Below are 17,749 nucleotides of genomic sequence, written 5' to 3'. Positions count from 1 at the left end.
GGAGCCTAGCTGTACCGACAGAGCCCCATCTGAGTCTGGGTCCAAAACAGGCTGGAGCCTAGCTGTACCGACAGAGCCCCATCTGAGTCTGGGTCCAAAACAAGCTGGAGCCTAGCTGTACCGACAAAGCCCCATCTGAGTCTGGGTCCAAAACAGGCTGGAGCCTAGCTGTACCGACAGAGCCCCATCTGAGTCTGGGTCCAAAACAGGCTGGAGCCTAGCTGTACCGACAGAGCCCCATCTGAGTCTGGGTCCAAAACAGGCTGGAGCCTAGCTGTACCGACAAAGCCCCATCTGAGTCTGGGTCATCATCGCTAGTTCTCTGGTTCCCTCCTGTTGTCACACCAAAGTCCCAGGGCCTCCATCAGGCACCAAACCAACCATTCACCACAACAGAGTCCCGGGGCCTCCATCAGGCACCAAACCAACCATTCACCACATCAGAGTTCCTGGGCCTCCGTCAGGCACCAAACCAACCATTCACCACATCAGAGTCTCGGGGCCTCCATCAGGCACCAAACCAACCATTCACCACATCAGAGTCCCGGGGCCTCCATCAGGCACCAAACCAACCATTCACCACATCAGAGTCCCGGTGCCTCAGTCAGGCACCAAACAACCATTCACCAGACCAGAGTCCTTGGGCCTCCATCAGGCACCAAACGAAGCATTTACCAGACCATCATAAACACAGCTAAATTTGTTTTGCCTTCTGACCAATTATTTTCTGTGATTAAAAAACATTCTGTGTTTGTGTTGAATGGATATATTTCATGTCAGAAGGTAATGTAATAATCTCCAGCTGTCATTATGGCCCCGTTTTCCCGCACGCCAAACTCCATCTGATCCCTGTTATGAGAACCAGACAGCTCTCACATAGCACCGCAGACCCTCTCCCACACCGGTGCAGCGCGAGACACAAAACCGTTTTACTTACAGAAAGCCTCCAAATTAATAACGGAAATGTCAGCTTCAACCGAGAAGGAGAGAGAGTTTCAGGGATATATATTAAATAGGCTCTCCAGATGTTCCGAGTTTGTCTCGAGTCAAATATTTGTCCCAGGATTTCCCCCTGTCCTTTAAATAACATTCTATTACCACTCTCAACATTATGTTGCCACGCAGGCTGAAAAATATAAAATAAATATGGAATATGAAAGACTACAATGGGTTCGCTTAAAAAAATATAGGCGAACTATCTCATTTATTTTATTGACAAACTAATATCTCATTTATTTTTTTGACAAACTTACGTCTCGTTTATTTTATTGACAAGCTAAAATGGCATGTATTTGATTGACAAACTAACATTGAATTTCAGAATCTTTTTTTTATAAACCTGTTATTTTAGATTAAATATCACACGTGTAAATATTCTCTAATAGGCTGTTTTATTATGTATGATCATAGTTAAAACAGAGCAGGGCTTTCTATAACGGGAAAACTGTAAATACTGTTGTTCACGTTAAAACAAAATAGTAGTGTATTAAAAACATCTTTCGTTTAGCTTAAATCAATCGTATAGTTGGGTGCCTTTTAGGAACGAGTTATTCAACAAATAGATGTTGAATGTAATTTCACTATTTTGAATAATTGACAAAATACAAATTTAGAAACTGGACATGGAGAAGATGTAATTAAACCAACACACCAAACAAATGGAGCAATAAAAATTCATTATTCACTGTTTTTTCACCATTAAAATAATTATTTTCATAACTCCAGATTGTTTTGTTACAATCTGAAATATACAAAAAAAGCTACGGTTTGTGACGGGATGAGCAATATCTTACTCAATGGTGCTTTAACAGTTCACCTAATATGGCTGTCTAAATGTTTGTTTCAGTCAAGAGATGAGTCTAAAAGCTGTCCAAAAACCCAGACAAAAGGAGAATGCAGGAGTATCAGATGCATTAATAAAATAGAATGATGACGCTATTATAAACATGCAATTACCTAAGAAATACATAATGAGAACTGATAATTGCCGTCTGTCGACGTGAGTGTAATGTTTAGTGTTTATTTACGTTGTTTATTTACCGTTTTATTTATGTTCTATTCTATTTGCTTTGGCAATGTAAACACATGTTTCCCATGCCAATAAAACCCTTTGAATTGATTTGAGAGAGAGAGAGAGAGGGGGGGGGGGAGAGGGAGATGGAGAGAGAGAGAGAGAGAGAAGGAAAGCGAGGAGAGGAACAGAGGAGCGTGAAAAGGAGGAAAGGGAGGAGAGAGGCAAGCGGAAATCGCGGGGCCGTTAACAAGGATTTAGATGCATAGTGCGCGCGCCACGGAGCCATGGGAACTCGCCGGGTCAATTAGCTGCGTCGCATAGCCACATGAACAGAAGACAGATAGACGGACCGGGGGCTCGCAGAGGCCCTGGGTGAAGCGGAAAACGGAACAGCGCACGACAAGAGTGCAGCTTTCAGGACCCCAGAGAAAGGAGACTAACCGCCTCGCTCCAGGATGCAGGGTCTGAGCTCACGAGCCCACGCTTTCTCGGTGGAAGCGTTGGTCGGTAAAACGATAAAGAGGATGAAGAGGGAGAACGGGAAGGACTCGAGCTCACCGGGAGACACAGAGACGGAGACAAGCTCTGTTCGACAGGAGACATACGAGCACGGTCGGTCAACTTTAACCCGCGCGCATCTCTCTGTTTTACACACGCATTATTCTGCGACGAACTTGAATAAAAAGTCATTTTTTTATAAGACAGAAAATGTATATAATAATGTAAAAATAAAAACAGTACAGTGTATTGGAGTGATGTCTTTGCTTCTTCTGAGAAGCACTGTCCAAGTAGTAAAATAGAAAACAACAACATGTTTTGTGGCTTTGTGTTGAGTTTGTAGGACTACACATTCCTAGCGTTTTTCACTTCAATGGTTTGTCAAATTGATGTGTTTTAATTAAAGGAAACAGCTGAAAGCTTTACACTTAAATGGAATCAAGCCAGCAGCATTCCGCATGTTCAGGATGCAACAGTTCTAATTTATCAACAACATAGAATGTCTTAAACTGTTCCTTTACACAAAAAAGATTACCCAAACGACCAGAGGAGGAAGGCTGGTAACACGCCAAGAAGGCTGGGAGAGTGCGACTCTGAGCCGGGGAGAGAAGAAAGGACAAGGACGGGAGAAAGTGACTCTAACCCGGGTAGAGAGGAGAGTGAGGTCCGGGTGGAGCTCCAGGGGTCGGATCTGTGGACCAGGTTCCATGAGATCGGGACAGAGATGATTATTACCAAAGCCGGCAGGTAAAACTGACCCTTTCACACGCCTACCAAACTGTCAAATTACAGACCTTTACACAAGCTAGCTAAACTAGGTAAAACTCAGACCTTTACACACTAACACACAGTAGCCAATACACTACACTATGGACTTAACACTAATCAAACTGTTAATTCATCTGATTTACAGTATGAGGATAATACACATTGGTCAGGAAAGAGACACAATCGTATAGGCGTATAGGTGTGTTACAACAAGTCACTGATGTTGCACTTGCAAAAACATATTTTCTATAGCCTATTATGCAGGCCTATATTATGTTATACAGGCCTATAGGCTATTATTTTTTTATTTTTTTATTTTACCTTTATTTAACTAGGCAAGCCAGTTAAGAACAAATTCTTATTTTCATTGAACAGTGGGTTAACTGCCTGTTCAGGGGCAGAACGACATATTTGTACCTTGTCAGCTCGGGGGTTTGAACTTCCGGTTACTAGTCCAACGCTCTAACCACTAGGCTACCCTGCCGCCGCTATTATACAAGCCTATATTCTATTATACAGGCCTATAGTCTATTATACAGATTTATAGCCTATTATTCGATTGATGTGTACGAAATCTTTATGTAGGCTGTATCTACAGTTCGCTAATTGTATTTTCGTTGTATAAGATGACCGCCAAATTAAATGTACAGTTTACTGCAGCCTTTGAACTATTGAATGTTTATTTAATTTCACCAATAGAAACAACGTTTTTACACAGTTAAAACAACAACAGCAGTTTGTGTAGGTGGGGGAAAAATGCTAAAGAAATTGTCGAGTATTTACTTTACAGGGTCAGTGCTACCCCGTAAAAACTACTTGGGATGCTTTTTTATAATTTTATAAAGGCCATTGGAATTTTTTCAAGTATTTTAGGGTTGTATTTTTTCATAGTATTTTAGGGTTGTATTTTTTCATAGTATTTTAGGGTTGTATTTTGTCATAGTATTTCTATAACTTTATATTCTTTGACTCTTATCATATAATTAACTATGTACACGCTTTATTCCTCAGGAATTAGAGCTCTGTTATTTTGTAATTACATTTTGGGGTAATTTTGTCATTTTAATTTCTTTGCATATTCTTTCACATTTTCATAACAGTTTCATAAAAGCACATGTTATTCTACATAGCCTAAACATTTCATGACTTGTTGTAAATTCTATTATCTCTGTTGCTGCAAAGTTCTTTTTAAACATTTGATAGTCCTTTTTATGAGATGAGTAATGCCCTCGTGGCCTCAGAGATTCACCTTGACTGAGGCCCGCATTCTCTCTTTCACTGGTGTTACATTTCCAACGAATTTAACTGACGCATCAAAACACTAGTCTCTGTTAGTTTTATTAGTTCTCCACACTAGCTGATATTTAATAACATTATGGATTGAATTAAATACGCTTATTATATGATAACCATTTTAGCTCATTTGTCCTACTTTAAACTCTTTGTGTGTGTTTTCTACAGGAGGATGTTCCCGTCCTTGCGCGTAAAGGTGCGTAACTTGGACCCGTGCCAGCAGTACTACATCGCCATGGACGTTTTGCCCGTCGACTCCAAACGATACAGGTAGACCCTAAACGTATATGTAGCCTACAATTGTAAATTGCACGAAAGGAAATTGTCTCCTATTTTAGAAACGTACTTTAAAACCAGCGCATTATTGCATCAATAGGTATTTCCTTTGTTTTAAAATTTCTCTGAATGAAGCTGCAATTATACTATATTTTTATACTATAAATCAAACATTTTACCCAATATACACAGATTTAACGAGCACAGGGTGACAGTAGCGGTGCTTGGGTAAAATCACCGGGGAAGTCAAGCTAGGGGAAAAAGCCATATTACAACCAATGTGTTGTGATAAATGCGTTGTTTGCTCTATAACCTGTTAGTTCGCTCTATAACCTGAGACACTACATTTCAAGTTTTAATGTCACGTGCACAAGTACAGTGAAATGCAAATCTAGCAAACTCAAAACCCATCAATGCAATAAAGAATAACATTTTTTTTTTAAATACAAAAATAAAGATAATTCTGAATTAGAAATATGAAATACACAATAAAGTAAGTAAGTAAGTAAGTAAGTAAGCATACTATATCCAGGAAATATGAAACAATTCAGTTCCAATACCATATTTAGAAGACACAGTGGCAGAATAAATTCCACCAAACCTTTGTTTTATTACCAAACTGGAGAGCAAAATCTGCTGGGTGAAGTCCACAAAGCATATAGCATGTAACAGTTACATGACCATAGCATGGTCAGGCAAGTTCATATTTATAACATTCTTCAACTACTAAACAACTATTGATTGAGAACACAGAAGAGTTACCACAAGTGGAAAATAAAACAGGAGCTGCCTCTATTGCAGAACCACATCAACATCATCTAATCACCTCTGCATCGTGTAATACAGCGCCAACTAAAATATTTTAAAAACCATTCAGAAATCAATGTAAGCTATGTGCCTGTCCATGGTGCTGCTTGCTGTGTGTGTTTTAGTTGAAAAAACATGTTGACTCACCCTACTTGTAGAGAAACGCCAATGCCATCCTCCTGTCTTTCATGTTGGCAAAACGGTCTATCACTCTGTCATACAGGACACCCTTTTAGTTTTTGTTGTCCTAACCTACCTGACTAAAATGCTTGCTAGCTTGCCTAACTTCCTTTCATGGGCAACAATTAGCCAACTAGTTAACATTAGCCTCCTATGGCATAGCTTTGTCAGAGGAGAACTATGTGGTCACAATTCATTATTAGTCTTTTCATCTGTTGTTAGTGAAGCCAACTTGTCAACTCTAGGTGGACAATAGAGTTGAAGGATATTCTATTCTGATATTCTATTCTGATATTGTGTTCTGATGTTCTGTTCCAATGTTCTGTTCTCATATTCTGTTTTGATATTCTGTTTTGATATTCTGTTTTGATATTCTGTTTTGATATTCTGTTCTGATATTGTGTTCTGATGTTCTGATATTCTGTTCTGATCTTCTATTCTGATATTCTATTCTGATGTTCTGTTTTGATATTGTGTTCTGATATTCTGTTCTAATGTTCTGTTCTGATATTCTGTTCTGATGTTCTGTTCTGATATTCTATTCTGATGTTCTGTTTTGATATTGTGTTCTGATATTCTGTTCTAATGTTCTGTTCTGATATTCTGTTCTGATGTTCTGTTTTGATGTAATGTTCTGATTTTCTGTTCTGATGTTCTGATATTCTGTTCTGATATTCTGTTCTGATATTCTGTTCTGATGTTCTGTTCTGATATTCTGATGTTCTGTTGTGATATTCTGATGTTCTGATATTCTGTTGTGATGTCCTTTTCTGATTTTCTTTTCTGATATTCTATTATGATATTCTGTTTTGATATTCTGTTGTATTTAGGTATGTGATGTTCTGATGTTCTGTTCTGATATTCTGATATTCTGTTCTGCTATTCTGTTTTTACCTATGTAAAAAACTATGTTTACCTACCTATTTACCTATGTGATATTCAGATTTTCTGTTCTGATATTCTGATGTTCTGTTGTATTTAGTTATGTGATATTCTGATATTCTGTTATGATGTTCTGTTATTTTAAGGTATGTGATATTCTGATATTCTGATGTTCTGTGGTATTTAGGTATGTGATATTCTGTTGTATTTAAGTATGTGATATTCTGATGTATTTAGGTATGTGATGTTGTAATGTTCTGTTGTGATGTTCTGTTTTATTTAGGTATGTGATGTTCTGATATTCTGATATTCTGATGTATTTAGGTATGTGATGTTCAGCTGTTCTGTTCTGATATTCTGATATTCTGATGTATTTAGGTATGTGATGTTCTGTTGTATTTCGTTATGTGATATTCTGATGTTCTGTTCTGATGTTCTGTTGTATTTAGGTATGTGATGTTCTTTTGTGATATTCTGTTGTTTTTAGGTATGTGATATTCTGATGTTCTGTTGTGATATTCTGTTGTATTTAGGTATGTGATATTCGGATGTTCTGTTGTGATGTTCTGTTGTATTTAGGAATGTGATGTTGTGATGTTCTGTTGTATTTAGGTATGTGATGTTCTGATATTCTGTTCTGATGTTGTTTTTAGGTATGTGATGTTCTGTTGTGATGTTCTGTCATATTTAGGTATGTGTACCACAGCTCTCAGTGGATGGTGGCAGGAAATACGGACCACTCCTGCATCGCGCCGCGCTTGTACATGCACCCGGACTCCCCGTGCGTGGGCGAGACGTGGATGCGTCAGGTGATCAGCTTCGATCGGGTCAAACTGACCAATAACGAGATGGAGGACAAGGGACACGTACGTCACATCTCTCTTTGTGATCTACAATCATTTAATCTACTGTGTTCTATAACTATCTGACTGCTAATCTATAGGACTTATTAAACATGGCTGGAATGCTGTTTTAGCCAATCATCATCCAGGATCCAAACTACCAGGTTTAAAACTACTTTTATAATCCGGGTAATGTAGGTACTGGATGCTGATTGGATGGAAGCCATGGTATATCAAACAAGTCATTCTATTATAAATTGGTTACGAACATTATAAACTGGTTTCCAACATTATTAGAACAGTAAACAAGTAATTATATTATAAACTGGTTACCAACATTATAAACTGTTTACCAACATTATAAACTGGTTACCAACATTATAAACTGGTTACCAACATTATTAGAACAGTAAACAAGTCATTCTATTATAAACTGGTTTCCAACATTATTAGAATAGTAAACAAGTAATTATATTATAAACTGGTTACAAACATTATAAATTGTTACCAACATTATAAACTGGTTACCAACATTGTAAACTGTTACCAACATTATAAACTGGTTACCAACATTATAAACTGTTACCAACATTATAAACTGGTTACCAACATTGTAAACTGTTACCAAAATTATAAACTGGTTACCAACATTATAAACTGGTTACCAACATTATTAGAACAGTAAACAAGTCATTATATTATAAAATGGTTACCAACATTATAAACTGGTTAACAACATTATAAACTGGTTACCAACATTATAACATGGTTACCAACATTATAAACTGGTTACCAACATTATAAACTGGTTATCAACATTATCAGAACAGTAAACAAGTCATTCTATTATAAACTGGTTACCAACATTATCAGAACAGTAAACAAGTCATTCTATTATAAACTGGTTACCAACATTATCAGAACAGTAAACAAGTCATTCTATTATAAACTGGTTACCAACATTATCAGAACAGTAAACAAGTCATTCTATTATAAACTGGTTACCAACATTATCAGAACAGTAAACAAGTCATTCTATTATGAACTGGTTACCAACATTATCAGAACAGTAAACAAGTCATTCTATTATAAACTGGTTACCAACATTATCAGAACAGTAAACAAGTCATTCTATTATAAACTGGTTACCAACATTATTAGAACAGTAAAGAAGTAATTCTATTATAAACTGGTTACCAACATTATAAACTGGTTACCAACATTATCAGAACAGTAAACAAGTAATTCTATTATAAACTGGTTACCAACATTATAAACTGGTTACCAACATTATTAGAACAGTAAACAAGTAATTCTATTATAAACTGGTTACCAACATTATAAACTGCTTACCAACATTATAAACTGGTTAACAACATTATCAACTGGTTACCAACATTATAAACTGGTTACCAACATTATAAACTGGTTACCAACATTATTAGAACAGTAAACAAGTCATTATATTATAAACTGGTTACCAACATTATAAACTGGTTACCAACATTATAAACTGGTTACCAACATTATCAACTGGTTACCAACATTATTAGAACAGTAAACAAGTCATTATATTATCAACTGGTTACCAACATTATAAACTGGTTACCAACATTATAAACTGGTTACCAACAATATAAACTGGTTACCAACATTTTAAACTGTTACCAACATTATTAGAACAGTAAACAAGTAATTCTATTATCAACTGGTTACCAACATTATAAACTGGTTACCAACATTATCAGAACAGTAAACAAGTCATTCTATTATAAACTGGTTACCAACATTATTAGAACAGTAAACAAGTCATTATATTATAAACTGGTTACCAACATTATAAACTGGTTACCAACATTATTAACTGTTACCAACATTATGAACTGGTTACCAACATTATAAACTGGTTACCAACATTATAAACTGGTTACCAACATTATAAACTGGTTACCAACATTATGAACTGGTTACCAACATTATAAACTGGTTACCAACATTATAAACTGGTTACCAACATTATAAACTGGTTACCAACATTATAAACTGGTTACCAACATTATTAGAACAGTAAACAAGTCATTATATTATAAACTGGTTACCAACATTATAAACTGGTTACCAACATTATTAACTGATACCAACATTATAAACTGGTTACCAACATTATAAACTGGTTACCAACATTATTAACTGATACCAACATTATAAACTGGTTACCAACATTATAAACTGGTTACCAACATTATTAGAACAGTAAACAAGTCATTATATTATAAACTGGTTACCAACATTATTAGAACAGTAAACAAGTCATTATATTATAAACTGGTTACCAACATTATAAACTGGTTAACAACAATTTAAACTGGTTACCAACATTATAAACTGGTTACCAACATTATTAGAACCGTAAACAAGTCTAATAATGACAGTAACCAATTTATAATTACAATAAGGCTCCTCTTGGGTTGGTGGTACATGGACAATATACCAGGGCTAAGGGCTGTGTGCAGGCTGTACTCCACATTGTGTTGTACATAAGAACAGCCCTTAGCCGTGGTATATCGGCCATATACCACACCTCCTTATTGCTTAATTCTATTCCATCACTGTATTTTATGGTTTAAGAATAAACAGTTTACTGAAAGAGGCTTCAAACTATCTGAGATGAGAAATGTTTTGTTAGAAAAAAGGCTAGAGTCATGATGAAAGTTAAAATGGCTACTGCATGGTGATGGTGTCCGATAAGTCACATCACCTAACCCTAACCTCCAAAACACAACATACATGTCCAAAATGCATGTAATATCTATGTTGTGCTGATGGACATCACATTGACCTTGTTCTCTAAATGACTCTCTTGGTTCAGATCATTCTACAGTCAATGCATAAGTACAAGCCTCGCGTCCATGTGATCCGCCACAACCCCCGGCTGGACCTATCAAAAATCCCCTCGCTGCCCACTGAGGGTATGGCCAGCTTCTCCTTCCCAGAGACAGAGTTCACCACCGTGACAGCCTATCAGAACCAACAGGTACTTTCTCTCAGCCAGTCAGAACCAATAGGTACTGCCTTACCAATTAGAACTAACAAGCAATTACTGCGTCAGCCAATCAGAACAGCGAATCAGAACAGTCTATCAGAACCAAAAGGTAGTTAACTCAGTTATTGAAAATATGATTTTTGTATTAATGCTAACACAGTATAATGGAACAGGGACTATGGCTTCACTGTGGTCTGAACTAGAAAATCAGTATAATGGATCAGGAGGACTGGCTTCACTGTGGTGTAAACTAGATACTCCGTAGAATTAATATGGAGGACTGGCTTCACTGTGGTGTAAACTAGATACTCAGTAGAATTAATATGGAGGACTGGCTTCATGTGTGTGTGTGTGTCCATGTGACCGTGGTGTTGCCTGTGGTCCCTGCAGTAACAGAAGACTCTCGTGGATTGGCAGCAGCTCTCTTCATCAGGGTCCACTTCACTTCTGCTGGATGCATAATAATATAGACAGGCACACGCACACACACCATCTGTTCAGGACAGAAACACACACACCATCTGTTCAGGACAGAAACACACACACCATCTGTTCAGGACAGAATCACACACACCATCTGTTCAGGACAGAAACACACACACTCTGTTCAGGACAGAAACACGCACACCATCTGTTTAAGACAGAAACACACACACCAGAATGTCTATTTTTCATGTATGATGAGAGAAAAGTGAAAAATGTCCTAAATGGATGCTCCCTACCCAGCCGTGGAACCCTTGCACCCTCCTAAAGGCATTCAAAACCATTTCAATTTTTTTTTCCTGGTAACCCGTTTCAATCACCAGGCGCACGGCTGTCCATTTGCAATATGTTTCATTGGGCATTTACCATCACGAATTTGACATGCTCAAAAATACTGCAGAAATGCAAAATTTACTGGCTCGATGAACTCGGGATGGTCGGGCATTGATAGTGGTTCCTCTCCGTCGCTCGTTGTGTTGATTTTATCATGTCCATTTGGTGATGTTTTTTCACTGTTTAAACATATTGCAAATGGACAAATGTCAGCCAGCAAGTCAGCGTCCATCATTCAATTAAATATCATTCGGACACCAAGCTGATACAGACCGACACCAAACCCACTTTTTCCATCTCGTTTAGAAGCCAACTATCACCTTTTTCAGAGCAGGCCCAAAATTCATAGCGCCTTCTGTTTAACTTGCTTCTGCTGGAAGTGGTTTTGGAGGGCCGGTAGGAGGCACTCTTTCCTCTGGTCTAAAAAAATTGGGGACACTGCCCTGTGTAGGGTGCCGTCTTTCAGATGGGACGTTAAAACGGGTGTCCTGATTGTCTGAGGTCATTAAAGATCCCATGGCACCCCGGTGTCCTGGCTAAATTCCCAATCTGGCCCTCAAATCATCATGGTCACCTAATAATCCCCAGTTTACAATTGACTCATTCATCCCCCTCCTCTCCCCTGTAACTATTCCCCAGGTCATTGCTGTAAATGAGAACGTGTTCTCAGTCAACTTACCTGGTAAAATAATGGGAAAAAAAATGCATATTTTAGAGTGTTTTCTATCCTAAGCTGTCAATTATACAGTGCCTTGCGAAAGTATTCGGCCCCCTTGAACTTTGCGACCTTTTTCCACATTTCAGGCTTCAAACATAAAGATATAAAACTGTATTTTTTTGTGAAGAATCAACAACAAGTGGGACACAATCATGAAGTGGAACGACATTTATTGGATATTTCAAACTTTTTTAACAAATCAAAAACTGAAAAATTGGGCGTGCAAAATTATTCAGCCCCCTTAAATTAATACTTTGTAGCGCCACCTTTTTCTGCGATTACAGCTGTAAGTCGCTTGGGGTATGTCTCTATCAGTTTTGCACATCGAGAGACTGAAATGTTTTCCCATTCCTCCTTGCAAAACAGCTCGAGCTCAGTGAGGTTGGATGGAGAGCATTTGTGAACAGCAGTTTTCAGTTCTTTCCACAGATTCTCGATTGGATTCAGGTCTGGACTTTGACTTGGCCATTCTAACACCTGGATATGTTTATTTTTGAACCATTCCATTGTAGATTTTGCTTTATGTTTTGGATCATTGTCTTGTTGGAAGACAAATCTCCGTCCCAGTCTCAGGTCTTTTGCAGACTCCATCAGGTTTTCTTCCAGAATGGTCCTGTATTTGGCTCCATCCATCTTCCCATCAATTTTAACCATCTTCCCTGTCCCTGCTGAAGAAAAGCAGGCCCAAACCATGATGCTGCCACCACCATGTTTGACAGTGGGGATGGTGTATTCAGGGTGATGAGCTGTGTTGCTTTTACGCCAAACATAACGTTTTGCATTGTTGCCAAAAAGTTCAATTTTGGTTTCATCTGACCAGAGCACCTTCTTCCACATGTTTGGTGTGTCTCCCAGGTGGCTTGTGGCAAACTTTAAACAACACTTTTTATGGATATCTTTAAGAAATGGCTTTCTTCTTGCCACTCTTCCATAAAGGCCAGATTTGTGCAATATACTGATTGTTGTCCTATGGACAGAGTCTCCCACCTCAGCTGTAGATCTCTGCAGTTCATCCAGAGTGATCATGGGCCTCTTGGCTGCATCTCTGATCAGTCTTCTCCTTGTATGAGCTGAAAGTTTAGAGGGACGGCCAGGTCTTGGTAGATTTGCAGTGGTCTGATACTCCTTCCATTTCAATATTATCGCTTGCACAGTGCTCCTTGGGATGTTTAAAGCTTGGGAAATCTTTTTGTATCCAAATCCGGCTTTAAACTTCTTCACAACAGTATCTCGGACCTGCCTGGTGTGTTCCTTGTTCTTCATGATGCTCTCTGCGCTTTTGACGGACCTCTGAGACTATCACAGTGCAGGTGCATTAATACGGAGACTTGATTACACACAGGTGGATTGTATTTATCATCATTAGTCATTTAGGTCAACATTGGATCATTCAGAGATCCTCACTGAACTTCTGGAGAGAGTTTGCTGCACTGAAAATAAAGGGGCTGAGTAATTTTGCACGCCAAATTTTTCATTTTTTGATTTGTTAAAAAAGTTTGAAATATCCAATAAATGTCGTTCCACTTCATGATTGTGTCCCACTTGTTGTTGATTCTTCACAAAAAAATACAGTTTTTTAACTTTATGTTTGAAGCCTGAAATGTGGCAAAAGGTCGCAAAGTTCAAGGGGGCCGAATACTTTCGCAAGGCACTGTATGTATATTCTAGCATCTTGTCCTGACAAAATATCCCGTTTAATTTGGGAACGTTATTTTTCCAAAAATGAAAATACTGCCCCCTAGTACCAACAGGTTAATTGGTGCTGAAAATCCACTTTTTCCGGGCGTTGCTACGGGGTCCTTGGATGAGCTATCGGACAGAAATGTTAGGGTCTGTCTCTATGGGCTGAGGCGGTTTCAATGCACCTAGTCTTGCAACTCTGGGACTTTTCTAAATGTTGTCATTTTCGTGATGGTCAAAATGAATTGAAGTTATTGCAAATGTACGAGGCTGTTTCTCGGTCTGAGAACCTTCTAGAGCCACATAACTCACCACGAACTATCGAGCACTAGAACAGGTTTCTAAAGTTTCAGAGCTCTAGGTCTGATGGTTCTTTGATAGTTCAAATGAAGGTAACTACACACTGTGTCATTCCGTACTTGCTGTGTGTGTGTGTGTGAGTTTTTCTTGGAAATCTGATGGGAGAAATGACTGATTTACAGTTCATGAGGGTTGCCTAATCACACATATGAAGTTTTGGAAAGATGTGACCTTTTTAACCCTTTGAAACAACCCCTACAGAATATTGAGTTTTAAGTCTTTACGTAAAGAATTGAATTATTTACAGAAGGTTGAATGAGTGTGTGTTATTACAGAAAATCACAGAAATCTCGCAGAGCTCCGAAACCCACCTTAACGGATTCTTCTGAACAAGCTGCACCTGGATCTGTAACTTTTTTGGAAAAAAAAACACATTTCTTTGAGCATCACCAATTCTACATTGTACGATTTCTCGTAAATTACGATAGATAAATGTCTGGTTCTTTTTTACCGAACTCTGTAGGTTCATGTACTTTGACGTGAAGCGGTCAAATTATCGCTCTATTTTCGTTTTTGACCTTTAATCCCAGAAAAATAGCTTTGACTCAAAAAGCGTTGAGGCCTCGACGGAATCTTGTTTCTGGGCTAACAGCCAAAGCATCAGCTACTCTTCCTAGGGTTGAGCAAAATTAAGGCAGTTTATACCATTTTAAAACATTACAATACATTCACAGATTTCTCAACACTCTGTGTGCCTAGTCAAATAATTAACATCCAATCACATTAACCGTTACTCTCTCGCGGGAATTCCACTAACGGTCCATATGTAGCCAAACGTAGCTGCTACTCATTCCCTTTGCTCGAAAATGTATAAATGGTTACAAAAAGTAAAGCCCGCATGCATAGAGACACTTACCAGCTCTACTGGTAGTACTGCTACTACCAGCAGTACTACACCTGCACCTGTCAACAACACAAGCTGTTCTGCTTCCACGAGCACATCCAATGCCTCAGTAATTCTACATTACCTTACCCTTACCCGGAAAAGCACCAAACAACAGACAGGGACATTGGACCATCGAAGAAGCGCAAAAATGATGAGGACTACATTGATTTGGGGTTGACTTACACTACCGTTCAAAAGTTTGGGGTCACTTAGAAATGTACTTGTTTTTGAACAAAAGCAAAAAAAAATGTGTCCATTAAAATAACATCAAATTGATCAGAAATACAGTGTAGACATTGTTAATGTTGTAAATGACTATTGTAGCTGGAAACAGCTGATTTTTTTATGGAATATCTACATAGATGTACAGAGGCCCATTATCAGCAACCATCACTCCTGTGTTCCAATGGCACATTGTGTTACCTAATCCAAGTCTAGCACTTTAAATAGCAAATTGATCATTAGAAAAACACTTTTGCAATTATGTTAGCACAGCTGAAAACTGTTGTTCTGATTAAAGAATCAATAAAACTGATCTGACCTTTAGACTAGTTGAGTATTTGGAGCTTCAGCATTTGTGAGTTTGATTACAGGCTCAAAATGGCCAGAAACAAAACACTTTCTTCTGAAACTCGTCAGTCTATGCGAGAAAGAAGATCTCGTACAACACTGTGTACGACTCCCTTCACAGAACAGTGCAAACTGGCCCTAACCAAAATAGAAATAGGAGTGGGAGGCCCCGGTGTACAACTGAGCAAGAGGAGAAGTACATTAGAGTGTCTAGTTTGAGAAGCAGGCGCCTCACAAGTCCTCAACTGGCAGTTTCATTAAATAGTACCCGCAAGACACCAGTCTCAACTTAGACAGTGAAGAGGCGACTCCGGGATGCTGGCCTTGTAGACAGAGTTCACAAAGCTGTGACTTTGGAAACCATAGCTCCTACTAAACCATGTAGGTTATATTCCTAACCCTCTGTCTGTCCTGATTTGTTGTTTATGCTGTCAGATCACCAAATTGAAGATTGACAGGAACCCATTCGCTAAGGGCTTCAGAGACCCAGGACGGAACAGGTAAACAAACACAGCTATAAAGTGTCTATATCACACCATATTCTCCATGTAGTTCACTTAACACTTCTGTATGCTCCCTCTGTGTAGGGGCGTGTTGGACGGCCTCATGGAGTCCTATCCCTGGAGTCTGGAGTTCAAACCATTTACTCTACAGCTACAAGGTGAATGGCTACTGACAGACAAACACAGACCTATTCCGACACTCACTTATAAAAGTAAAACTAAGAACAATTCGTCTTCGAAGACTCAATCACAGACATTTACATTATATTGTTGTTAATCTAACTCTAGTTATGGTCGTTAATCTAACTCTAGGTATGATTGTTAATATAACTCTAGGTATAGTTGTTAATCTACCTCTAGTTATGGTCGTTAATCTAACTCTAGGTATGGTTGTTAATCTAACTCTACGTATAGTTGTTAATCTACCTCTAGGTATAGTTGTTAATCTACCTCTAGGCATAGTTGTTAATCTACCTCTAGTTATGGTCGTTAATCTACCTCTTATTATGGTTGTTAATCTATCTATAGTTATGGTTGTTAATCTATCTATAGTTATGGTTGTTAGTATAACTGTTATTATGGTTGTTAATCTATCTATAGTTATGGTTGTTAATCTATCTATAGTTATGGTTGTTAATCTATCTATAGTTATGGTTGTTAGTAAAACTCTTATTATGGTTGTTAATCTATCTATAGTTATGGTTGTTAATCTATCTATAGTTATGGTTGTTAGTATAACTCTTATTATGGTTGTTAATCTAGGTGTGTTTTGGTTATTAATCTAACAATAGGTACGGTTATTCATCTTGTTTTTAAACCCCTTCTGTTGTCTTGTTGTCTTGTCTCATCAGGAGGTAGCTGTGGGTCTCCAAGCAACTGCACTTCTCCTCTGAAGAGCCTTGTCCCTCTCTCCTGTCCTCTGACCTCTCACCCCTTCACCCTCTCCTCCTTCTCCTGCCCCGACACCAGCCTGCACTCCTTTTGTCTTCCCCTCTGCTGCAAGACCTCCCCCTTCTCCCCCATTTCCCCCCTGCCGGCCAGACCTTGCCCTTCCCCCCGACGCTACTCCCCCCTGCCACCCCTCCTCTCGGCCCTGCCGGGGAAGAAGGCTCCAGGCTTCAGTGCTCTATGTCTTCAGGGGGGCATTCCCGGACATCCTCCCAGCCTGCAGCCACACCCCCTACAGGCCCCTCCCTCTCACAGCTCCCCGCGGGGACCCGGCCCTCACTACCCTCACCGCTCCCACCCAGACCCAGCTCCCCCGTACTGTCTGTATCGCTCCAGTCTACCCAGAAACGCTCACCTCGCTGCTTTCTCTTGCCACGCCAAACTGGCTGACAGCACCACAGACTGTCTGCTACGCCAGACACCCTGGAACACCACCATCAACCACTGCCTCTGACCTCTAACCCTTCCTTACCCTTACCCTAACCTAGCAATAACAAGTAGCCCTTATCCTGGAAACCATAGCGCCAGGGAGATGTATCAGACCATCATCTACTAGAGCTGTATCAGACCATCATCTACTAGAGCTGTATCAGACCATCATCTACTAGAGCTGTATCAGACCATCATCATCTACTAGAGCTGTATCAGACCATCATCTACTAGAG

At 38.9% G+C, this 17,749-nt stretch overlaps 1 protein-coding gene across 1 annotated transcript; it reads left to right on the top strand.

The window, feature by feature from the left end:
• The first annotated feature begins 2,469 nt into the window (after positions 1 to 2,469).
• LOC139390476 (T-box transcription factor 22) lies at positions 2,470 to 17,538 on the top strand. The gene is made up of 8 exons (XM_071137606.1): positions 2,470 to 2,626; positions 3,043 to 3,259; positions 4,742 to 4,843; positions 7,410 to 7,584; positions 10,430 to 10,594; positions 16,069 to 16,133; positions 16,221 to 16,294; positions 16,988 to 17,538. Exons 1-8 carry the CDS (start codon positions 2,470 to 2,472, stop codon positions 17,536 to 17,538), a joined length of 1,506 nt encoding a protein of 501 aa, XP_070993707.1.
• Positions 17,539 to 17,749: the final 211 nt, after the last annotated feature.

Source organism: Oncorhynchus clarkii, chromosome 31, assembly GCF_045791955.1.
Source record: "Oncorhynchus clarkii lewisi isolate Uvic-CL-2024 chromosome 31, UVic_Ocla_1.0, whole genome shotgun sequence".
Lineage (NCBI taxonomy): Eukaryota > Metazoa > Chordata > Actinopteri > Salmoniformes > Salmonidae > Oncorhynchus > Oncorhynchus clarkii.
This window is presented reverse-complemented; position numbering and strand designations above follow the sequence as displayed.